Source organism: Sebastes fasciatus, chromosome 24, assembly GCF_043250625.1.
Source record: "Sebastes fasciatus isolate fSebFas1 chromosome 24, fSebFas1.pri, whole genome shotgun sequence".
NCBI lineage: Eukaryota > Metazoa > Chordata > Actinopteri > Perciformes > Sebastidae > Sebastes > Sebastes fasciatus.
Window position 1 is genome coordinate 15,437,787 of NC_133818.1, and position 26,090 is coordinate 15,463,876.

General features: G+C 41.7%; 2 protein-coding genes across 8 annotated transcripts in view; both read right to left on the reverse strand.

Annotated features, from left to right (window-relative positions):
• Nucleotides 1-11,604, reverse strand: part of LOC141762855 (protein NLRC3-like) — a 58,910-nt gene extending 47,306 nt beyond the window's left edge. Inside the window, exons 1-3 of one of the 2 annotated variants that reach the window (XM_074626968.1) lie at nt 11,482-11,604; nt 10,860-11,009; nt 10,042-10,158 (exon numbers count right to left, since the gene is read on the reverse strand). In XM_074626968.1, coding sequence (XP_074483069.1) covers nt 10,042-10,158; nt 10,860-10,990 — 248 coding nt within the window. In that variant the 5' untranslated portion in view covers nt 10,991-11,009; nt 11,482-11,604. The other variant, XM_074626964.1, reaches the window with a different exon arrangement.
• Nucleotides 11,605-16,675: 5,071 nt separating this feature from the next.
• On the reverse strand, nt 16,676-25,871 carry LOC141762866 (serine/threonine-protein kinase pim-2-like). 6 transcript variants are annotated; one of them, XR_012592920.1, is made up of 14 exons: nt 25,525-25,868; nt 25,165-25,391; nt 24,440-24,538; nt 24,054-24,287; nt 22,963-23,118; nt 22,670-22,837; nt 20,710-20,892; nt 19,915-20,009; nt 19,728-19,775; nt 19,392-19,610; nt 18,981-19,161; nt 18,685-18,858; nt 18,189-18,573; nt 16,676-17,132 (listed from the first exon to the last, which is right to left on the reverse strand). XR_012592920.1 is itself a non-coding variant. In XM_074626999.1 (13 exons), the coding sequence occupies exons 2-13, from the start codon at nt 25,376-25,378 to the stop codon at nt 18,482-18,484; spliced, it is 1,842 nt and encodes a 613-aa protein (XP_074483100.1). In that variant the 5' UTR covers nt 25,379-25,391; nt 25,525-25,871; the 3' UTR covers nt 18,161-18,481. The 6 variants fall into 6 exon arrangements, 5 of the variants coding, with proteins under 5 accessions (XP_074483100.1, XP_074483099.1, XP_074483101.1 ...); XM_074626999.1 differs by lacking the exon at nt 16,676-17,132 and having other exon boundaries at nt 18,161-18,573; nt 24,440-24,517; nt 25,525-25,871; XM_074626998.1 differs by lacking the exon at nt 16,676-17,132 and having other exon boundaries at nt 18,162-18,573.
• Nucleotides 25,872-26,090: the final 219 nt, after the last annotated feature.

Genomic DNA, 26,090 nt, shown 5'->3' on the forward strand with positions numbered 1-26,090 from the left:
TCATTGTGGCCCTAATACTCTGTCGTACTCTTGAGTCTTAACAGTTAAAAATAAACCTCAGTCAAGTTGATCCAAGCTGTCAGACCCGTTCAGACACATTTTTCACTGATGTGAACTCAGATTACAATCAAACTGTAGATGAGATCAGGTGGCAGCAGCAGCAGGGCGGTGACTAAAAGCTACGGTTTGCAGTTTGAAGCAGCCTTCACTAAATTTACAGGAAGTCACATGTTTTAAGAGAAATTAGACGTTGTTTCCTCTTAAGCGTCACGTTAATATTTTAGATTATAGCTTCTGTGTACTTCTGTGTACAGTGAACTATGCAATTATTTGTGCAAAAGACATCAAGTAGTCCGACTCCAGCAGCCATGACCTATGAGCAGGTTCTGAAATGAACTTTTTTCATTGCCTGCCACTGTGGCAAACAAGTACCGTTTTTTTTGTCTGCCACTCAGAAATGTTATCTGCCACTTTTGAAATCTCTGCGCCAAATGAAGGAACAAGGCAAAAGTGAGCATGGCTCAGATACCCCCGCTCACTGCTTGATCCCTACTAAAGTAACACCAAAGGTTTTGCCATTTTGGAAAAACTCAAAAAAGGTTTGGGCACCGTGGACTTCTAACCCCCAAAAGGCACAACTAGACCACACTGTCAACCATCATACCAAATTTGAAGTTCCTAAATTAAATAGTTTTGCTCCGGACACGAAAATGTGACAGGTGAACGGGCGGACGGACGGAAGGGCACGTGGAACGCTATATATCCCCAACTACTTACGGGGGTATAATAACATCTTAGATCTGATGTCATTCAATGTTCAATATATTTTACACAAAAAACATTATATGCATGGTAAATTACAATATTCGAATTACACCGTGGCTTCCGGGGAGCCCTATTTTTCGGGGCAGGGAGGGTACTGTACACAGTACTGTACTGTACTTTGTTATTGTCATCTATAGGGGTTGTTTGCATAAAAACACACAATTCAAATGATTATGATTATTTAAATATTTGCTTTGATTAGAAAAATCTTGGCAAGCTGTTGAGAGCTAGTGTTAGGATGTTAAACAGGTCATACTGTAATTCCCTCTCTATTATCTATTTTATATTGCTGTGAAAACATCTCCTTCAAACAACTGGATTTATTCAAGTTTCTCGCCAAAAACATAATTTTACGAGGTTACATTTGAACAAGACGATAACGTAATTTACCAATAGTCATTTTTCCTGAGCTTGAGTTTGAACGCCACATAATAATAACAACTGCCTAATGCCTAATGTGCCTAATGGCACCTCCATTAACATTAGTAGATCTGTTATTTAACCAAGCAGGACTGTGCTGCCCACCGGCTGCTAACAGGTAACATTACTAACTATCCTCCTGGCCAACAGGTTTGTTGTTCACAGTGTTGCATTATCAAGGAAAAAACAGGGTGCGTCCCTCAGGCAGTGTCTCCGGTCCAAAACAAACAGCAACATGATACAATGTGCTTATGCGTCATTGTGCACGCGTTACTGTGGAAGGGCATCAATACAGAGGAATCAGTAGTCACGGAGGCTTGAGATACCAAGGAATCAGACAATAAGGAGTCTGTTCTCTATTCCCTCCCCTAACATTTTTTACTGTCTGCCAAAATGGCGGATGGCCTGCCAATTTTACCCGCCAACAATTTACCTGCATTTGGCGGGTGGCGGTTGCTAATTTCAGACCCTGCCTATAAGTAATATGTGAATAATAAGTACAATATACAGCTGAGTGAAGGCAGGCAGTTCAGAGGAGCAGAGTACAGCAGAGACTATGGTCCTGGAGACCAAATTATTAGGCTGAATGTTTCAGGGAAAATGTAAATGATATAACTCATATCAAACCCGACGTTCAGGAATTATCAGCCTCACATGTGACTGAATGGAAATGACGATAAATAATGTAAAACGCGTTTGTTGCTGACAGACAGACTCTCCGTCTCTCTCTGACTTTAATAGTATCATTAATAAAAGTTAAAGGGACTGTTTGTAACTTCTTACACGTGTAAATCATTGCGGGTCGGTGTCTCATGCGCGCTCACGTGTGGCTACGCTGTTCAGACAAGACTCCAACAGAAACTACACGGAAGCACCAAAACCACAAAGTTCTATATAGTGAAGCCCATCTGTTAAACAGTGTTGGCTGCGGTCAGAGACCGTAGCTTTGGTCTCCAGGACTGGAGTCTCTGCTCCTTTGCTCCTCTGCCTGCTTTGCCTGCCCTCACTCACACACCGCGCTTGTTCTCACTCTTTCGCTCCACTCTCACATGCATGCGCGCACACTACACACTGCAGAAGAGTTAGTTTAGCTCTGACAATATCTAGTGAATGTACAGTGGACGTTTGTGCAGAAATAACTGCTGCAGCTCCTCCAGACCAACAGAGGTTTTCCGTGTCTTGTGAAGTGACGGGGCTCCACAGAGAGAAAGGTTATCGTCTCCGACCAAAACTCTGAGATCCCCTGTTCCCTCCGGCCGCGGGCGGGAGGCTGAGGCAGGAAAAGCCAACACTAGAATCAGCATTGATTCATGGGAGACCTTCGTCTGGTCAGCAGTGTCGGCGTTAGGGGCGGGCCATGGGGGTCCAGGCACGTACATGTCTTCAGGCCAAGACTCTTTTAAAACATGTCAAATTTGGGGAAGATTGGACAATGTATAGTCAATTTACAACAACGTCCTGTTTCCTGTAGGGGGCGCTATGACGTTCACTCATAATACCACATATATGTCTTCAGGCCTGGACTATTATCCAGCTTGTGAAGTTTGGAGCAGATTGGACTATGTATAGTCAATTTACAACAACTTCCTGTTTTTTGGCGAAAGGCGGTTATTCGCCGCCACGCCACGGCAACATAGTTCGATAACTTTTTAATCTTTGGATAACTTTTCATCACAAAGGTCTTAAGATACTACTGACCAAATTTGAAGTTGATCGGGTTAAGTCTCTAGGAAGGGTTCGTAAAAGTATGCATAAACTTAGATGGCGGTCAGCGTGCTCCCAGTCAGGGGAAGCAGACAGGAGTACCTGCAGGAGGCTAAGCGATGTACTGCTGTGGACGCCACGTTAGTTCAGATCAGAAAGTCACACAATAACACAAACTAACTAACTGATGGATGCAGCAGTAGACCAGCTACTCCTGTGTTCTGAGAGGGAAAATGACTGGTTTTGTGAATGGAGTCTGGTGGCTTTGAAGAGAGCGATATAACGGCTTCAGTTCCCCGTCAGAAAGGGCTGTCTGATGGAGAGGTAAAGCAGAGAAAATATTCTAAATATAGTGTACACCTAAACGAATATTTGTTTGTTTCTTTTAGATGGCTAAAATACGTTTTTCGGCTGCTCCCGTCCACAGCTGCTTTACCTCTCCATCAGACAGCCCTTTCTGACGGGGAACTGAAGCTGTTATCTCGCTCTCTTCAAAGCCACCAGACTCCATTCACAAAAGCAGTCATTTAACTTCCCAGAACACGGGAGTATACGTACAACCCCACTTCAAAGAAGCTGTCATAACAGCTGATTTTAGGAGAAGTCAAACCAACACAGTATTTTGGGGACTAATGTGAGAAAATGAATTACACATTTGAAGCACATTCTTTCACATTTTGAATAGTTGTAAATCTTCACAGCGACTTCAACGTTCAGGCAGAAATATGAATATTTTCTTGAGGTGTAAATTGTGAAATGGAGGTTCTCAGGTGTTTTGTTACAGAAATACAATCAGTAGTTTGTGGCTCTAAAACCCAGACTAAGATCCATCTTAGTTTGAAACAGTATCTGCACTAATAGTTCTGCATCAGGAATATAAATCTGTTAGCAGAACATTTAGTCTTCATCCTCAATGCATCATCATCCATCAGGTCAGTGCACAGTAGAAACAGTCTCTTACTTTGTGTCTGAGGGTCCAGGTTCATTACTGAAGGATAGAGGTTCCCACATGGACCGGTCACTCTTCATAGACAGACAGCTGGGTACTGGAGACTCTGCTCTCTGTCTGGACTGAACTCTGCAAACACCAAGATGATTTTATTCACATCACATGAATCCTTCATAAACTCTCTGATGACAAAGACATTTCAGTTTCTAAATACACAAACTACTGCTACTGTCAATAATGTGGTTTAAAGTTTGTATTAGTCCTCTTAGATTACAGCTGTTCTGGGTGACTGACAGCTGTCACAGATACGAAGAGGAAGAATGCACTAATTCATTCTCTTTGTGTCACCAACAGTGTGTTAAACTTCACTTAGTAAATACATTTTAGTATAAATTGAATATACAAACACACAATCAACTAAAACATGGCATTGGCATGGCATCACTTTGTTTTATATCATTCTGTATCTTCCCAGTGGTGTTCCTTATGTATTCAAATCTGAACTCTACGTACGTATGTTTTAGCATCAAAATGCTGTTTTCCCTTCAAGACCTTCTAAAAACTTTCTCCCACGTGACCTGACGTAGGTTTCTACATGATGACACTGCTACATGTACAGTAGATACACATCCTTATAGTCAGTGTATTAATACAGTAACTTAGATGATGATGCTGCTACATGTACAGTATATATACATCCTTATAGTCAGTGTATTATTACAGTAACTGAGATGGTGGTCAGCGTGCTCCCAGTCAGGAGAAGCAGACAGGAGTACCGGCAGGAAGCTAAGTGATGTACTGCTGTGGACGCCACGTTAGTTCAGATCAGAAAGTCACACAATAACACAAACTAACTAACCGATGGATGCAGCAGTAGACCAGCTACTCCTGTGTTCTGAGAGGGAAAATGACTGGTTTTGTGAATGGAGTCTGGTGGCTTTGAAGAGAGCGATATAACGGCTTCAGTTCCCGTCAGAAAGGGCTGTCTGATGGAGAGGTAAAGCAGAGAAAATATTCTAAATATAGTGTACACCTAAACAAATATTTGTTTGTTTCTTTTAGATGGCTAAAATAAGTTTTTCTGCTGCTCCCGTCCACAGCTGCTTTACCTCTCCATCAGACAGCCCTTTCTGACGGGGAACTGAAGCTGTTGTATCGCTTTCTTCAAAGCCACCAGACTCCATTCACAAAAGCAGTCATTTTACTTCCCAGAACACGGGAGTATACGTACAACCCCACTTCAAAGAAGCTGTCATAACAGCTGATTTTAGGAGAAGTCAAACCAACACAGTATTTTGAGGACTAATGTGAGAAAATGAATTACACATCTGAAGCACATTCTTTCACATTTTGAATAGTTGTAAATCTTTACAGTGACTTCAACGTTCATGCAGAAATATGAATATTTTCTTGAAGTGTAAATTGTGAAATGGAGGTTCTCAGGTGTTTTGTTACAGAAATACAATCAGTAGTTTGTGGCTCTAAAACCCAGACTAAGATCCATCTTAGTTTGAAACAGTATCTGCACTAATAGTTCTGCATCAGGAATATAAATCTGTTAGCAGAACATTTAGTCTTCATCCTCAATGCATCATCATCCATCAGGTCAGTGCACAGTAGAAACAGTCTCTTACTTTGTGTCTGAGGGTCCAGGTTCATTACTGAAGTTTGGAGGAATCAATATGAATTAAAGCTGCAAGCAGCGATGAACGGGCCCTCGCACCTTCCCGCACGTCAGGGGTACTGGCGAGACGCCGGTCGACACACCCGTACATTTCAGTGACCATCGGACACTGCACGCACAAGTTAGACGTTATTTCCTTGCCTCTTTGTTTTTTTGGAGCAAATGTGCTCAGAAAGGACAAAGGGGGGTGTGATGTGGGGGTTGAGAATGTGTATGTTTACATTTAAAACTAATTCAAGTTTATGTATTTGATCTTAATGTGTGTCAGATAATGCAGTGGGTTAGAAAAGATGGTTAGTTTGCATGCAAGACCTTGTCTATGTGAAGCATAAACTAAACACATCAGGTGTGGCAAAACCAGCTACCTAAATATCTCTAATCTTTTAACTTTAATCTCATAATATTACAACTTTTTTTCTCATATTATGACTTTTTAACCTAAACTTATGACTTTTTAACCTAAACTTATGACTTTTTTCTCGTAATATTACGACTTTTTTCTCGTAAACGTATGACTTTATTCTAAAAATCTAAGATTTATTTGTTTCCTCATTGTGGCCCTAATACTCTGTCGTACTCTTGAGTCTTAACAGTTAAAAATAAACCTCAGTCAAGTTGATCCAAGCTGTCAGACCCGTTCAGACACATTTTTCACTGATGTGAACTCAGATTACAATCAAACTGTAGATGAGATCAGGTGGCAGCAGCAGCAGGGCGGTGACTAAAAGCTACGGTTTGCAGTTTGAAGCAGCCTTCACTAAATTTACAGGAAGTCACATGTTTTAAGAGAAATTAGACGTTGTTTCCTCTTAAGCGTCACGTTAATATTTTAGATTATAGCTTCTGTGTACTTCTGTGTACAGTGAACTATGCAATTATTTGTGCAAAAGACATCAAGTAGTCCGACTCCAGCAGCCATGACCTATGAGCAGGTTCTGAAATGAACTTTTTTCATTGCCTGCCACTGTGGCAAACAAGTACCGTTTTTTTTGTCTGCCACTCAGAAATGTTATCTGCCACTTTTGAAATCTCTGCGCCAAATGAAGGAACAAGGCAAAAGTGAGCATGGCTCAGATACCCCCGCTCACAGCTTGATCCCTACTAAAGTAACACCAAAGGTTTTGCCATTTTGGAAAAACTCAAAAAAGGTTTGGGCACCATGGACTTCTAACCCCCAAAAGGCACAACTAGACCACACTGTCAACCATCATACCAAATTTGAAGTTCCTAAATTAAATAGTTTTGCTCCGGACACGAAAATGTGACAGGTGAACGGGCGGACGGACGGAAGGGCACGTGGAACGCTATATATCCCCAACTACTTACGGGGGTATAATAACATCTTAGATCTGATGTCATTCAATGTTCAATATATTTTACACAAAAAACATTATATGCATGGTAAATTACAATATTCGAATTACACCGTGGCTTCCGGGGAGCCCTATTTTTCGGGGCAGGGAGGGTACTGTACACAGTACTGTACTGTACTTTGTTATTGTCATCTATAGGGGTTGTTTGCATAAAAACACACAATTCAAATGATTATGATTATTTAAATATTTGCTTTGATTAGAAAAATCTTGGCAAGCTGTTGAGAGCTAGTGTTAGGATGTTAAACAGGTCATACTGTAATTCCCTCTCTATTATCTATTTTATATTGCTGTGAAAACATCTCCTTCAAACAACTGGATTTATTCAAGTTTCTCGCCAAAAACATAATTTTACGAGGTTACATTTGAACAAGACGATAACGTAATTTACCAATAGTCATTTTTCCTGAGCTTGAGTTTGAACGCCACATAATAATAACAACTGCCTAATGCCTAATGTGCCTAATGGCACCTCCATTAACATTAGTAGATCTGTTATTTAACCAAGCAGGACTGTGCTGCCCACCGGCTGCTAACAGGTAACATTACTAACTCTCCTCCTGGCCAACAGGTTTGTTGTTCACAGTGTTGCATTATCAAGGAAAAAACAGGGTGCGTCCCTCAGGCAGTGTCTACGGTCCAAAACAAACAGCAACATGATACAATGTGCTTATGCGTCATTGTGCACGCGTTACTGTGGAAGGGCATCAATACAGAGGAATCAGTAGTCACGGAGGCTTGAGATACCAAGGAATCAGACAATAAGGAGTCTGTTCTCTATTCCCTCCCCTAACATTTTTTACTGTCTGCCAAAATGGCGGATGGCCTGCCAATTTTACCCGCCAACAATTTACCTGCATTTGGCGGGTGGCGGTTGCTAATTTCAGACCCTGCCTATAAGTAATATGTGAATAATAAGTACAATATACAGCTGAGTGAAGGCAGGCAGTTCAGAGGAGCAGAGTACAGCAGAGACTATGGTCCTGGAGACCAAATTATTAGGCTGAATGTTTCAGGGAAAATGTAAATGATATAACTCATATCAAACCCGACGTTCAGGAATTATCAGCCTCACATGTGACTGAATGGAAATGACGATAAATAATGTAAAACGTGTTTGTTGCTGACAGACAGACTCTCCGTCTCTCTCTGACTTTAATAGTATCATTAATAAAAGTTAAAGGGACTGTTTGTAACTTCTTACACGTGTAAATCATTGCGGGTCGGTGTCTCATGCGCGCTCACGTGTGGCTACGCTGTTCAGACAAGACTCCAACAGAAACTACACGGAAGCACCAAAACCACAAAGTTCTATATAGTGAAGCCCATCTGTTAAACAGTGTTGGCTGCGGTCAGAGACCGTAGCTTTGGTCTCCAGGACTGGAGTCTCTGCTCCTTTGCTCCTCTGCCTGCTTTGCCTGCCCTCACTCACACACCGCGCTTGTTCTCACTCTTTCGCTCCACTCTCACATGCATGCGCGCACACTACACACTGCAGAAGAGTTAGTTTAGCTCTGACAATATCTAGTGAATGTACAGTGGACGTTTGTGCAGAAATAACTGCTGCAGCTCCTCCAGACCAACAGAGGTTTTCCGTGTCTTGTGAAGTGACGGGGCTCCACAGAGAGAAAGGTTATCGTCTCCGACCAAAACTCTGAGATCCCCTGTTCCCTCCGGCCGCGGGCGGGAGGCTGAGGCAGGAAAAGCCAACACTAGAATCAGCATTGATTCATGGGAGACCTTCGTCTGGTCAGCAGTGTCGGCGTTAGGGGCGGGCCATGGGGGTCCAGGCACGTACATGTCTTCAGGCCAAGACTCTTTTAAAACATGTCAAATTTGGGGAAGATTGGACAATGTATAGTCAATTTACAACAACGTCCTGTTTCCTGTAGGGGGCGCTATGACGTTCACTCATAATACCACATATATGTCTTCAGGCCTGGACTATTATCCAGCTTGTGAAGTTTGGAGCAGATTGGACTATGTATAGTCAATTTACAACAACTTCCTGTTTTTTGGCGAAAGGCGGTTATTCGCCGCCACGCCACGGCAACATAGTTCGATAACTTTTTAATCTTTGGATAACTTTTCATCACAAAGGTCTTAAGATACTACTGACCAAATTTGAAGTTGATCGGGTTAAGTCTCTAGGAAGGGTTCGTAAAAGTATGCATAAACTTAGATGGCGGTCAGCGTGCTCCCAGTCAGGGGAAGCAGACAGGAGTACCTGCAGGAGGCTAAGCGATGTACTGCTGTGGACGCCACGTTAGTTCAGATCAGAAAGTCACACAATAACACAAACTAACTAACTGATGGATGCAGCAGTAGACCAGCTACTCCTGTGTTCTGAGAGGGAAAATGACTGGTTTTGTGAATGGAGTCTGGTGGCTTTGAAGAGAGCGATATAACGGCTTCAGTTCCCCGTCAGAAAGGGCTGTCTGATGGAGAGGTAAAGCAGAGAAAATATTCTAAATATAGTGTACACCTAAACGAATATTTGTTTGTTTCTTTTAGATGGCTAAAATACGTTTTTCGGCTGCTCCCGTCCACAGCTGCTTTACCTCTCCATCAGACAGCCCTTTCTGACGGGGAACTGAAGCTGTTATCTCGCTCTCTTCAAAGCCACCAGACTCCATTCACAAAAGCAGTCATTTAACTTCCCAGAACACGGGAGTATACGTACAACCCCACTTCAAAGAAGCTGTCATAACAGCTGATTTTAGGAGAAGTCAAACCAACACAGTATTTTGGGGACTAATGTGAGAAAATGAATTACACATTTGAAGCACATTCTTTCACATTTTGAATAGTTGTAAATCTTCACAGCGACTTCAACGTTCAGGCAGAAATATGAATATTTTCTTGAGGTGTAAATTGTGAAATGGAGGTTCTCAGGTGTTTTGTTACAGAAATACAATCAGTAGTTTGTGGCTCTAAAACCCAGACTAAGATCCATCTTAGTTTGAAACAGTATCTGCACTAATAGTTCTGCATCAGGAATATAAATCTGTTAGCAGAACATTTAGTCTTCATCCTCAATGCATCATCATTCATCAGGTCAGTGCACAGTAGAAACAGTCTCTTACTTTGTGTCTGAGGGTCCAGGTTCATTACTGAAGGATAGAGGTTCCCACATGGACCGGTCACTCTTCATAGACAGACAGCTGGGTACTGGAGACTCTGCTCTCTGTCTGGACTGAACTCTGCAAACACCAAGATGATTTTATTCACATCACATGAATCCTTCATAAACTCTCTGATGACAAAGACATTTCAGTTTCTAAATACACAAACTACTGCTACTGTCAATAATGTGGTTTAAAGTTTGTATTAGTCCTCTTAGATTACAGCTGTTCTGGGTGACTGACAGCTGTCACAGATACGAAGAGGAAGAATACACTAATTCATTCTCTTTGTGTCACCAACAGTGTGTTAAACTTCACTTAGTAAATACATTTAGTAGAAATGTAATATACAAACACACAATCAACTAAATCATGGCATTGGCATGGCATCACTTTGTTTTATATCATTCTGTATCTTCCCAGTGGTGTTCCTTATGTATTCAAATCTGAACTCTACGTACGTATGTTTTAGCGTCAAAATCCTGTTTTCCCTTCAAGATCTTCTAAAAACTTTCTTCCAAGAAGCTGTCATAACAGCTGATTTTAGGAGAAGTCAAACCAACACAGTATTTTGAGGACACGTGAGAAAATGAATTACACATTTGAAGCACATTCTTACAGATTTTGAATAGTTGTAAATCTTTACAGCGACTTCAACGTTCAGGCAGAAATATGAATAACAGGTACGAAGAGGAAGAATGCACTAATTCATTCTCTTTGTGTCACCAAAAGTGTGTTAAACTTCAGTTAGTAAATACAGCATATAGCAGCTCTCTTACTTTGACTCTGAGGGTCCAGGTTCATTACTGAAGTCTGGAGGATCATCTTTAGACTGATCACTCTTCATAGACAGACAGCCAGAGACTAGAGACTCTGCTCTGTCCTCCTCTTCCTCCACACAGTCAATCATCTTCTGATCTGAAGTCAGTCTGAGAGGTTAAACATTAACACTGACTGTGAACATGAAACAAGTTTGTACAAGAGTCACAGACAAGACTGAGAGAACAGGAAGTAACACACAACCTCTCTATCTATCTATCTATCACACACACACACACACACACACACACACACACACACACACACACACACACACACACACACACACACACACACACACACACACACACACGCACACACACACACACACACACACACACACACACACAGTATACAGTATAATAAAACCACCCAGCACTCCACCTGGTCACTTCTCTTTAACTCTCTGCTTGTTTTCTTGTCTTACAGCAGGTTTAATGAGGATTATTCAGCCAATCACGACTTTGTGTTCTCAGATGAATCAAACTGTTGAGTTCATTCTAACATTTCTCTCCTCTACAGGGAGGAAACTGACTCAGACACCTGGACAGGGAAATAATAAAATGTTGGATTAACACTCACCCTGCTTCAGTCTTCAGTCGTCACCTCTCTGTGCCGTTAACATAAAATGGAGTCTGGAATAACTGACTGTGAAAATGAACAGGAAACAAGTTTGTACAAGAGTCACAGGCAAGACTGAGAGAAAAGGAGATAACACACAACCTCTCTCTCACACACTCTCACACACACACCCACACACAACCACAACCACACCCACACACTCAGCACACACACTCACACTCACACCCACAGACACACTCACACACACATAGTATACAGTATAATAAAACCACCCCATGGATTAACACTTTCTATAGGCCTTGTTCTCATGAGCCTGGATCACATAGTCAGTGTTGCTCCTCCCCTCTCCATTTACAGGAAATCAGCTGAGTTCATCTGTGACTGTGGGTGTGTGTGTTCATCAGAATCTCTCTTGGCTTGAAAAGGCTGAATTAACCCTCTGAGACCCACAATAGTCCAGTTTTAGTCTTTTTTAGGGGGGTACCGGGGGTCTTTAGGGGGAAATAGCAGGTCAGCAGTAGATGTCACATAGAAGTGGTGTACATCATCTGAAAGCTGGGAACCTGGAGATTAATTTGAGATGCAGCTCAGCACTGAGTGTCAAGTTGTTCCAGTCATTAATCAGAAATACTCATTAATTAATTACAATAGAAAGTGTATCAGGGTTTAGAACATTATGATAGAAGTATATGATGGTCATCCCCATGCTCTATTATGTCTCATACTGCACGGACTACAGGACAGGTGATACTCCTGTGATACTCCTGTGATACTCCTGTATACTCCTGTGATGCTGATGATATTAGATAACAGGTGGTCGACACACACTGCATATACATTATTAAGTAGATAGACCCACAGTAATATATACTGCAGGCATACACTGTACCAGAGCCTCAGCTGTTCTTCCACTGTTTCACTTCACTCTGAATTGTTCCATACATTCCAGCAGGATGACATGATGGATTCTACTATATACTGCTAGTTTCTATTTCCATGACTCTGCCTCTTCTGTGATGGACTTCTTGTTGTTCAGTTGTTGGATGAGACTCTAAAGAAGTTGTTTAACTAGATTAGCCTTATTCTGCTATTAAACCTCGATACTGTTTGACTGAAAATATCTCAACACAAATCTCAAAATACATTTATTGCACTGTAAACACAGTAAAAGGACAGTTATGTCTATGGTAAACACAGTGAAAGGACAGTCATGTCTATATATGTCTATGCTCGTACAGGGCTGAATAACAGCACAGTCGCTGACATACCAAAGCCACTACCACCATCTACTGGCAAACACAGACTATTGTCTTAAAACTACTTGACACTAAAGCAGGGGAGTTTACTGTCCTTACTATTGTCTTTTAAGTGACACCAAGCGCTTTAAAAATGATAATAATAATGAAAATAATTAAAAATAATCATGGTGGGGGGACCAAAATAATGACACAAAGGTAACAACTGAGTATTTCTGGGCACAATCCTTATTACTAAAATGTCCAGGGTGCCACACATGCTACTAAACTTGACTGTTTTCATGTCAAAACAAAATAAGTTTGTATTTCATGCACATTGTAGCAATTAAATCTACCTGCTCCTGCTGCAACACACACAACCAATGAGCAAACCAACAGCACAGAGCAATGACAACCTGTTGAGGACATCTGAGCTCTACCTGGAACTGCCTGTTAGTCCACAGATAAGGCAAGGCAAGGCAAGGCAGCTTTATTTGTTTAGCACATTTCAGCAACAGGGCAATTCAAAGTGCTTTACATAAACATTCAAGAACATTGCGACAAAGTGCAAAAGAAAAATAAGACATAATTAAAACAGTTATGAAAACATAAAAACATGAAAGATTAGAAAATAAAAACAAGCAAAAAATAAAAGCTAGGATAGAAACTAAAATAGAATATTACACACAAGAGTAAAAGCTCTAGTGCAGTATATAAGATCATTATCTGGTTTAATAAAAGGCAGTAACAAACAGGAACGTTTTAAGCTTTGATTTAAAAGAACTCAGAGTTGGAGCGGTCCTGCGGTTTTCTGGGAGCTTGTTCCAAATATTTGCTTGAAATATATTTATAGGTAAATATTGGGGTAATTTGGCAGTAATTCCAAAGAAAAGTCAAAATGACTTGCTAATTATTACCTAATTACCATGGAATTTGTGGACCTGTAAAATTAAGTGTTACCATATATTTAATTTAGGCTTTAGAATCTTCTTAATTCAAGTGTAGTCTCTCCTGCTTCAATTAATACTGCATTAATGGGTGTTGACTTGATAGCTCCGCTACATAATCGTAATGCTCTACACTGTACTCTATCCACTTTCTGTAATGATGTCTTTGCTGCTGCTCCATAAACTATACAACCATAATCTATTGTTGATCTCATGATCGCCCTATATATGTCAATCAATGACTGTTTATCTGCCCCCCAGTTACATCCAGCCACAGCTCGTAGTCAATTTATTACTTTTTTGCATTTTGTTTCCAGATGTTTTATATGAACATGCCATGTATATTTACTGTCTAACCATAGACCCAGATATTTGTATTCATTCACCCTCTCCATCAACTGACCATATAATGTTAAATTCTCAGTATTAATGTTTCTCTTTTTTGTAAATATCATATAACATGTTTTATTTGTTGACATTTTGAATCCCCACTCATATGACCATTTCTCCACTTTCCCTATTGCTTTCCTTATATTTTCCATCACATATGGCACATTTCTTCCCCTCATCCATATTGCCCCATCATCTGCATATATCGCTGATTTGATGCATCCATCTAAATTTTCAAATATATCATTTATCATTATGTTAAACAACACCGGGCTGATTGCACTCCCCTGGGGGATACCATTTTCTATATTGTAGTCCTTAGATACTTCTGTTCCAACCTTGACTTTAAATTTCCTGTCTGTTAAAAAGTCCATTACCCAATTATACAACCTCCCTCCAATACCCATTTGACCTATCTTGATAAGCAGCCCTTCCCTCCACATAGAATCATATGCTTTTTCTATATCAAAATATACTATTGTCATCACCTTTTTCATTTTCAGTGTCTTTTCTACCTCATTAGTTACTCTAACTAGAGCATCTATTGTAGATCTACCTTTTCTAAAACCACACTGAACATTACTCACTAACCCTCTCTGTTCCAAAACATACATTAATCTACGTACTATTATCTTCTCCATCCATTTGCATAAGTGAGATGTCAACGCTATGGGCCTATAACTACCAGGATTAGCAGGATCTTTCCCTGGCTTGTTGAATGGTAATATTACTGCCATTTTCCAACAACTTGGTATGACTCCCTCCGTCCAGATTTGATTAAATAGTCTCAACACTAACTTAAATGATTCCACTGGCAGTTGTTTAAACATGGCATAACATAACTGGTCTTGTCCTGGTGCTGTATATCCAGTATTTGTCAAGGCTATTTTGAGCTCTGCCATTGTAAATTCCACATCCAGTGTTGACATATCATCCTCTCTCTTCTCTCTCACGTTTTCATTCTCACTGAGCACACGCTCTTTTTGCTGCCTGTGTATATTATCAAGGTGCTCCCCACTATGTACTGCAGCAAATGCCTTACCTAACACATCCGTCTTCTCTTTATCTGATACTGCCATCCTCTCCCCGTCAATCAATGCTGGAATTTTTATTGACTTCCTTTTCCCACTCATTTGTTTAAACATGGTCCAGACATCACCTATCTTCACTCCTCTGCCAATGGTGGAACAGAATTCTCTCCAAGTCCTCTTTTTGGTATATTTGACTGTTCTACGAGCCACTGCCCTTTTCCTTTGATACTCAATGAGATTCTCTTGTGACATGTTTTTTCTCAGAGCTCTGAAAGCCTTGTTTCGTTCTTTAACAGCTATGCTGCATTCCTCATTCCACCAAGGTACCACTTTCTTCCTACCCTGTGTTGTTCGTTTTGGTACACTTAGTTTTGCAGCATTCAGTATATGTTCTGTAACTTGACTTGTACATTCCTCTATGCTCCCTTCTAATATTACCAAGTGAGCTGACTCCTCACAACATATTGTAAACTTCTCCCAGTCAGCCTTGCCAAAACACCACCTTGTAATTGTGCTCCCTTCCTGTATACATACGTTTGTGTTTATTATCGTGAGAACTGGGAAATGATCACTTCCTATAGTCACACATATAATATCCGGTACTACTTCTAATTCATATACATACTTTTTAAATCCTTGCCCATTAGCTATCAGGCTTCTCGCATTCCACTGAAGTATGTGGAGCACCATAATTAAAACTTTAACCCTCATTCTGTCCATTTTCCCCAACCTCAGTTGCTGTCAGAAGTGCATGTATCTGATCTGCTTTTACATCACGTATATCAAGGAATCTTCCTGCTGCCTCCACTATGGTCTTGATTCTATCACTTTTCTTTTTTAGCTGAGCTGCAACATTAATGGTGTGGCAGATGAAGACAACAAATTCCACTTTGTTTACTACTAGTGAATCATCATTAACTTTACATTTATGAGCACGAGCATTTTGCATATTGTCTGGGACTTGGGTTTGTGCTTGATTTCCTAGTGCATTACCATCCCTTTGTGCTGCATTTCTTTGGTCCATTTCACTGGAATTCCTGTTGTTTGTTTCTGTCGCCCTTACTTTCTTTAGTGCGTCTGCGTATGATATTTTGTTCATTGTCTTAACTCTCTGTACTTCTCTGGCTTCTCTCTGCACTTCACATCCTCCAAACGCAGCACTATGCTCACCTCCGCAGTTCCAGCATTTAACCTTTGCATCCTTATCACATTTTCCATACTCTTTCAACCTGGTGCAGCACATCTCTGGTTCAACTCATAACCGAGAACACGCCCTTGACCTCGTCTTTACTCTGGGCCTGAATATAAACTCCCTCTCATTGATAGACCTTGTCTCTGACCATAAAGGTAATCTATTGGACTCCTGTATCCAGGCATAAGCAGTCTGTCCATGACCTTTTATGGTATACTATACTATGACTTTTCATGACATTTGTTATGACATACCATGATACTACCTACTATGACTTTTTTATAAGTTTTTCATGACATAATACACTTTGACTTTTTTAACATATATTTATTTAACTCAAAATGCAGTTAGAAAAAAACAGTATGTTGATTCTCTGTGGTCTAAAGAAAAGATGAATTAATTGGGTTTAATTTAATTAAAGTTTATTTTCATGGCTGAGTATTAAAAATCACATTAAATAATGGCTAATTGGAATATGAGCAGAACCTGCCCAGCCCAAGCTCTCCAAGAAGACGAGGAAAAACTCCTCCAAAGTCCTGAGGCCAGATGGAAAATGGGAAGAAACCTCGGGAAAGGCAATTCAAAGAGAGATCCCCTCTCCTCGAACGGCTGGGGGTGTTACAGGATCTGCAAAAAAAGGGCAAACGATGAATAATAACCATCCATCATCTGTAACCGCTTATCCTATCACAGGGTCGCGGGGGGGGCTGGAGCCGATCCCAGCTGACATTGGGCAAAAGTCGCCAGGCCATCACAGGCTAGTGATCGGGTCGCCAGGCCATCACAGGCTGGTGATCGGGTCGCCAGGCCATCACAGGCTAGTGACCGGGTTGCCAGGCCATCACAGTCTGGCGACCTGTCCAGGGTCGCCAGGCCATCACAGGCTGGCAACCGGGTCGCCAGGCCATCACAGGCTGGCTACCGGGTCGCCAGGCCATCACAGGCTGGCTACCGGGTCGCCAGGCCATCACAGGCTGGCGACCGGGTCGCCAGGCCAACGTCGTTCAAACGGGACCACATGGGGCCGGCTTTGTAGCGCCAGCCTATCACAGGCCGGTGACCTTGCCAGCCTATCACAGGCTGGCCGCCCCGGTTCCTCACATTCTTCCTGTCAAAGAGAACACAGCATTAATACTTGGAAGACTTGAGTATCGTATGGCGAGGACGTGTGTGTTACGGGTTGGTTTATCTGAGCCAATGGGTGATGCTTGAGCTGCTCCAGGGTCAGGCGCTTTTCAGGGTCTTCAGTCAGACACATTTGCAAGAAATCCTTGCAATCTGGTAAAAAAGAAGGAGAAGAAAGATGAAGGTGACGGCTACAGAGATCCATCAGAATGTGAACTAAAATGAACAGATTAGTGTCTGTTGACATGTTTGTGTATGTTTTTGTTACCTTTGGACATCCTCTTGTTGAACGTCACGCCGTATTCGAGGAACGCGATGGTCTAAAAAAATTTGTCCCTTGGAGCATTTGTAACAGGACCACTCCCATCTGGCGAGGCAAACACACTGGTGACCTGTCCAGGGTCACCAGGCCATCACGGGCTGGCGACCAGTCTCCAGGCCATCACAGGTTGGCGACCGGGTCGCAAGGCCATCACAGGCTAGTGACCGGGTCGCCAGGCCATCACAGGCTGGCGACCGGGTCGCCAGGCCATCACAGGCTGGCTACCGGGTCGCCAGGCCATCACAGGCTAGTGACCGGGTCGCCAGGCCATCACAGGCTGGCGACCGGGTCGCCAGGCCATCACAGGCTAGCGACCGGGTCGCCAGGCCATCACAGGCTAGCGACCGGGTCGCCAGGCCATCACAGGCTGGCGACCGCGTCGCCAGGCCATCACAGGCTAGCGACCGGGTCGCCATGCCATCACAGGCTGGCTACCGGGTCGCCAGGCCATCACAGGCTGGTGACCGGGTCGCCAGGCCATCACAGGCTAGCGACCGGGTCGCCAGGCCATCACAGGCTGGCTACCGGGTCGCCAGGCCATCACAGTCTGGTGACCGGGTTGCCAGGCCATCGTCGTTCAAACAGAACCACATGGGGCCGGCTCTGTAGTGCCAGCCTATCACAGGCCGGTGACCTCGCCAGCCTATCACAGGCTGGCCGCCCCGGTTCCTCACGTTCTTCCTGTCAAAGAGAACACAGCATTAATACTTGGAAGACTTGAGTATCGTATGGCGAGGACGTGTGTGTTCCGGGTTGGTTTATCTGAGCCATGGGTGATGCTTGAGCTGCTCCAGGGTCAGGCGCTGTTCGGGGTCTTCAGTCAGACACATTTGCAAGAAATCCTTGCAATCTGGAGAGAAAGAAGGAGAAGAAAGATGAAGGTGACGGCTACAGAGATCCATCAGTGAACTAAAATGAACAGATTAGTTTCTGTTGACATGTTTGTGTATGTTTTTGTTACCTTTGGACATCCTCTCGTTGAACGTCATGCCATTTTCGAGGAACGCGAGGGTCTCAAAAAATTCGTTACTGTGGAGCGTATGAAACAGGACCACTCCAACCTGCCACGCTGTGGTCGGGCCGGCACTGTAGCCTTGACCATTGTACCACTCCGGAGGGATGTAATTAAAGGTACCTAGAGTACACAGACATAATGATAAGATGGTGAGGAGGAGGAGGAGGAGGATATTTCTTTAAACGTAAAAGTCACGGATGGGTAAGTTAGTGAAGAGCAGGAGTAGAAGCTAGACATCTTACCGTAGTAGTCGCGGTAATTGGCTCCTCTCTTCACGAAGCAGCTCAGTCCAAAGTCAATGAGGCGAACTCGCGGGACGTCCGAGCCGGTCTCGATCAAGATATTTTCCACCTTGATGTCCCGGTGAAAGATGCTCTTATCCTCAAGATCAATTAATGCATCAACCAGCTGTTTCAGGATGATCTGAGAAACAAAAAGAGAGAGATGAAGGATCGTAGAGGAGGGTGCTTTGACATTTCTTCATGGCTGTTACTCAGCGGGCTACCTCCGGGTCTGAGAAGTGACGCCAACGTGGAAGTGTAATTACTTTGGTGAGGACAATGTACAATAATGACTAGAAATGATGGTCAAAATAATCCCCTCCTGTTCCTGTACAACGTTTAAAACACACAAAAGATCCTCCAGCAGCTTACCTTGGCCTCTTCCTCTTCTAAGAAGCTTCCCTCTAAACAGATGTACGTGAACAAGTCCATGCAGGGGACTGGTCTCTCCAGCACCAGGATCAGCTCCTGTTCCAGATCGTACCAGTCCAGTAGGGACACAGGTGCCGAGGAGGCCGCTGAGCCACTTGTATTGGCCGCCAGTTTCAACAAGATGGCGACCTCCACAGAGAGCGTATTCCCATGCTCGTCCTGAAACATCACAACAAAGAGGAGGATGAGTGAGAGAAGCTCCACAGAGAAGCAGGATTCATCCAGAATACATCCAATAAGAGAGTGCCGTGTTGAATACAGCACATCTTAACTCACCACGTGTTTGATGCACTGATTGTCGCTCGGGATGTATTTGATGGCAACCTACGAGACACAAACTTTGTCAGCACTTCCTGTCCATACTGTGTGTGTGTGTGTGTGTGTGTGTGTGTGTGTGTGTGTGTGTGTGTGTGTGTGTGTGCGTGTGTGCGTGTGTGTGCAAACATGTGTGTGTAATACTTACAGGCAAATGATCTGCTTTGCGATATCCAGCAAACACAGATCCACACCCTCCTTCGCCGAGCTTCTCTTGCTGTTGATATTTGTCCTCGAATGCAGCTAAAAAGACAAACAAGGTTTAGTTTTAATAGAGTTGTGAGGAACACTGACTACATGTTACTGAAGCTCTGGGGTGGATTCATACACAGAATGGCCTACGCTGCTATTTACAGGGACCCCATATTGACCAGATTATTTTAATTATTTAAAAAAAAATAAAACTTTTCCCTTATTGGCCCACAAGAAACATTAAAAAAATGAAGAGGGACACATGTACCCAATCAGCTGACCTTATGAGCCTGGTCCGATGATGTGACCAGGTTCATGAGGTCAATTTGGTTTTCAAATAATACGTCACTACTGGACAGAATAGTGACAAAATGTCAAAAAGAAAATATGATCACGGAGCACAAAAACAAACAGCACAAGTTCTGAAAGAACACCGTGACCAGAATCTACTAAAGAAAACCCCTAAATTGACGAGTTATGACGAGGTTTAGATGAAAGGCTGTCTCAATGAGGTTGTATACGCCAGTGTTCCCCCACTGTGTACGTGTGGGCCGTGAAATATAACTAGCACGCTTTTATACATGACACTAAATGACTTTTTTCTGGTAACATTAAAGCATGATGAGTAAGGTTGGGGGGGGGCATACAAAGAGTAGCCCAGGGGCCCCTGAACACTTTAATCCGCCTCTGCTTAAGCTCTAATATGAATTTTACACTTAACATAAAGCCAAACCTGACATGTATCACTCACCTCTTTGCACACGTACGGGCAAATTGTGTGCGGTGTACAGTTTGCCGTCCTCGGACTCTGTCAGGTCTGGTCTCTGCTTCTTCTTTCTCTTACCGCCTCTCTTACCGCCTCTCTTACCGCCTCTCTTACCGCGTCTCTTACCGCCTCTCTTGCTCTCATCTTCCGCAGATGAGATACGGTTTTCTACAGATGAGAAAAGAAAAACAGAGGGACATCAGCTTGTTGACAGTCACAGGACCTAACGTGGACAATAAGTCCTCCAAACTAAATGACAACACAGACCGTCATTCAGTGACTTCCAATATGACACATTGGAGTCTTTTCTGCCCTGCTGCCTCTCAGTTAAAGGAATAGCTCGTCATTTCTTTTCACACTTTGCTATTGTATATAGTATGATATTATTATTCTATGTTCATATTTTATATTTTCTAAACTAGTTGTAGTAGTCTGTCATATTTATAGTGTATTCTATCTATCTATCTATCTATCTATCTATCTATATCTCATTTTCTATTCTTAATCTTAGTACTTATATTTCTTTACATATACTGTATATTGTGTTTATATTATATATTATATTGTAGCATTATGTACATAATTTACAAGTTACATACTCCTTTATTTCTATTTTCTCACATTCCTTATGTTCATACAAGAGCAACTGTAACGCCCCAACGTCCCCCCGGGGATCAATAAACTATTTCTGATTCTGATTCTGAAGCTGGAGTTGAGCTGTGGCTACTCTAACTTAGCCTAAGTTAGCCTAACTTAGTCTAACTTAGCCTAATTTAGCCTAACTTAGCCTAACTTAGCCTAACTTAGCCTAATTTAGCCTAACTTAGCCTAATTTAGCCTAACTTAGCATAATTTAGCCTAACGTAGCATAACTTAGCCTAATTTAGCCTAACGTAGCATGATTTAGCCTAACTTAGCATAATTTAGCCTAACGTAGCATAATTTAGCCTAACTTAGCCTAATTTAGCCTAACTTAGCATAATTTAGCCTAACGTAGCATAACTTAGCCTAATTTAGCCTAACGTAGCATGATTTAGCCTAACTTAGCATAATTTAGCCTAACGTAGCATAATTTAGCCTAACTTAGCCTAATTTAGCCTAACTCAGCATAATTTAGCCTAACGTATCCTAACTTAGCCTAACTTAGCCTAATTTAGCCTAACTTAGCATAATTTAGCCTAATTTAGCCTAACGTAGCCTAATGTATCCTAACTTAGCCTAACTTAGCCTAACTTAGCATAAAGACTCGTGAGGCTGGGGGAAACAGTTAGCCTGGCTCTGTCCAAAGTAAAATAAAATACACCCTCCAATTCAAACTACTATTTCTCTCTGTCCTCTGGTGGTATCTATCCATGCAGATATACTCTATCTGTCTTCATCCTAATACAATGGAGTGGAATGCAGTTTAGTTTGTGGTGCTCACAGCATTGAAGCAGTTAACGGCAACATCTATTTCCAAACACAGGGTCCTTGTTACTCTGGACAATCCACGAGCCTCACTGTGAACACGTTCTATTGGAACAACCTTCTACCAAAGAAATAGAAACTATGGTGTGTTCAGTGGATCATCTATTCCATCCAGGACAATATTGTTGGAAAGAGCTGTTGCTTTTAAATTTTCACGTCATTTGTCGATGCTGTGAGCACCAAAATAGAATACCGTTTACCTCTGTTGCACTGGGGTGAATGCAAAAATCTCATAGACAGATATTTAAAAACCTGGAGGGTTAAAGTCCCAAACTATCTGCATAAATAGATACCACTAGAGGGAAGTGAGGATTTGTTTTTCTTTGTAATTTAGGTGAACTGATGTCTATTTAGATCAAGATACCAAAAACCCTGTTGATGGGTATTTCTGTGAAAGATCTGAGTACAACTTCCACCTGGTGTTCAGTAGATGATGATGGTATACACTCCCAACAGCAGTTTCACATGATCAGCTTACCTCTGTGAACGTCCACTGAAGAGGACGGTCCTGCTTCATCTTCAGAGACCCTAGTCCTGTGCTGCCAGACAGTCTTTATGTCAGGATATGCCTTCCTTTTAGGCCTCCTAGTCGTCCTAGTCCTATCCATTGCAGGCGCTGAACTTGGTTCTGACGTGCTAGGGAGCTCTACGAATTAGAAAAACACAGTGGAACAAATTGTAATTTTTAAAATGTATTTCCTGGTATTAACTCTGAATTAGTGCTTACACTTAACATAAAGCCAAACCCGACATGTATCACTATCTACTGACCAAATCGCACGTGTGCGGGCACATTTTGTGGGGTGCTCAGTTTGTCGTCTCTGGTCTCTGTCAGGTCCAGGTCTGGCTTCCTCTTCTCTTCATCGTCGGTAAGCTTTCTCTTACCGACTCTCTTGCTCTCATCCTCCACAGATGAGATGAGGTTTTCTACAGATGAGAAAAAAACAGAGGGACATCAGCTTGTTGACAGTCACAAGACCTAACGTGGACAATAAGTCCTCCAAACTAAATGACAAAACAGACCGTCATTCTGTGACTTCCAAAATGACAAATTTGAGTTGTTTCTGCTCTGCTTTCTCTTAGTTAAAGGTCCCATATCATGCTCATTTTCAGGTTCATACTTGTATTTTGTGTTTCTAATAGAACATGTCTACATGCTGTAATGTTCAAGAAACACATTATTTTCCTCGTACTGTCAGACTGAATATACCTGTAATTACTTTCTGTCTGAAACGCTCCGTTTTAGTACATTTCAATGGAATTGCAACGGAATTGCGTTGCTAAGCAACAGTTTTGGTCCATGTTTACTTCCTGTCAGCTGATGTCATTCACATACACTGCAACAGGAAATAAACTGGGATACATTTATAATGTTTAAGTTTAAATCTTTGAAATGGTCTAAATATTGTAGATTTGTGACATCACAAATGGACAGAAATCCTGACGGCTTGTTTCAAACGCACATTTTCTGAATACGGGCTGTGTGTATTTCTCCCTATATTGAGCGTTTTGATAAGAGTATTTATATATCACTTAAACCTGCTTTATAATGTAAAAGACCTGAAAATCTCACTTTCTACAATATGGGACCTTTAAAGTAATAGCTCATCATTTCTTTTCCCACTTTGCTATTGTTTATAGTATGATATTGTTATTCTATGTTCATATTTTATATTTTCTAAGCTAGTTGTAGTAGTCTGGCATATTTATAGTGTATTCTAACATATTCATTATATCTATCTATCTATCTATCTGTCTGTCTGTCTGTCTGTCTGTCTGTCTATATATCAACTTTCACCTCTGTGTGAACCTGGTGTTCAGTAGATAATGATCCCAACAGAAGTTTCACATGATCAGCTTACCTCTGTGAACGTCCACTGAAGAGGACGGTCCTGCTTCGTCTTCTCTGGCTGTCCTCTTCAATAGTCTCACAAGCTCATCGTGCAGAGAGGTGTATGGGTGTTCACCTTCAGAGACCCTTGTCCTGTGCTGCCAGTCAGTCTTTGTGTAAGGACAGGTCCTTCTTTTAAGCCTCCTAGTCGTCCGAGTCCTATCCTTTGCAGGCGTTGAACTTGGTTCTGACGTGCTAGGGAGCTCTACGAATTAGAAAAACACAGTGGAACAAATTGAAATTGTAATTTTTAAAAATGTATTTCAAGGTGGATGGATGGATTTCAAGGTATTAACTCTGAATTAGTGCTTACACTAAACATAAAGCCAAACTCGACATGTATCACTATCTACTGACCTCTTTGCACATGTGCGGGCACATTTTGTGCGGTGTTCAGTTTGTTGTCCTTCGTCTCTGTCAGTCGTCTGTCGTCCTCTGCAGATGAGATGAGGTTTTCTACAGATGAGAAAAAAAACAGAGGAACATCAGCTTGTTGACAGTCACAGGACCTAACATGGACAATAAGTCCTCCAAACTAAATGACAACACAGACCGTCATTCTGTGACTTCCAATATAACAAATATGAGTCTTTTCTGCTCTGCTGCATCTCAGTTAAAGGTCCCATATAGTAAAAAAGTGAGATTTTTAGGTCTTTTATATTATAAAGCAGGTTTAAGTGCTATATAAATACTGTTAAACTATCAAAACGCTCAATATACAGGCATATTCAGGCAGACAGTATGAGAAAAATAAAGTTTTTTTTTAACATTACAGCATGTAAACATGGTCTATTAGAAACACAAAATACAAGTATGAACCTGAAAATGAGCCGTTATGGGACCTTTAAAGGAATAGCTCGTCATTTCTTTTCACACTTTGCTATTGTTTATAGTATGATATTGTTATTCTATGTTCATATTTTATATTTTCTAAGCTAGTTGTAGTAGTCTGGCATATTTATAGTGTATTCTATCTATCTATCTATCTATCTATATATCAACTTCCACCTCTGTGTGAACCTGGTGTTCAGTAGATGATGATGGTATACACTCCCAACAGCAGTTTCACATGATCAGCTTACCTCTGTGAACGTCCACTGAAGAGGACAGTCCTGCTTCGTCTTCTCTGGCTGTCCTCTTCAATAGTCTCACAAGGGCATCGTGCAGAGAGGTGTCTGGGTATTCATCTTCTGAGACCTTTGTCCTGTGCTGCCAGTCAGTCTTTGTGTAAGGACAGGTCCTCCTTTGAAGCCTCCTAGTCTTCCTAGTCCTATTCATTGCAGGCGCTGAACTCATTTCTGACGGAGCTCTACGAATCAGAAAAACACAGCGGAACAAATGGAAATTGTATTTTTTTTTAAGTATTTCCAGGTATTAAGTCTGAATTAGTGCTTACTCCTAAATAAGTCATATTAACGTGAGTGACTGGATTTTTCACTTACCTCAACTTGTTCCAAGAGCTGGAGAAGAGAGAGCGTTAGTGTCCTCTGCTGAGGCTGTCAATGATAAAGTTTCTAAGACGTTTCTAACAGCACAACTCTCAGAGCAACAAGATGTGTCTGAGTGTGTCTAAATGTGTCACTGTGTCTGTGTCCTGAGCTTCTAAGGAGTGTTGGAATGTTGTCATTATGATGTTATAAGGGCATCACAGCCAAGTTCTTTCCGGAATATGCAAATGAGTGTGTTTAGAATAAGTTGTGTATGTGTATATATCTGAATTACGTTGCTAGGCAACAGTTTGGGTCCATGTTTACTTGTCAGCTGATGTTATTAACATCCACTGAAACAGGAAATAAGGATTTTTAATACTCAGCCGTGAAAATAAACTTTAATTAAATTTAAACCCAATTAATTCATCTTTTCTTTAGACCACAGAGAATCAACATACTGTTTTTATAACTGCATTTTGAGTTAAAAAAAATATATGACAAAAAAGTCAAAGTGTATTATGTCATGAAAAACTCAAAAAAAAGTCATAGTATGTAGTATCATGGTATGTCATAACAAA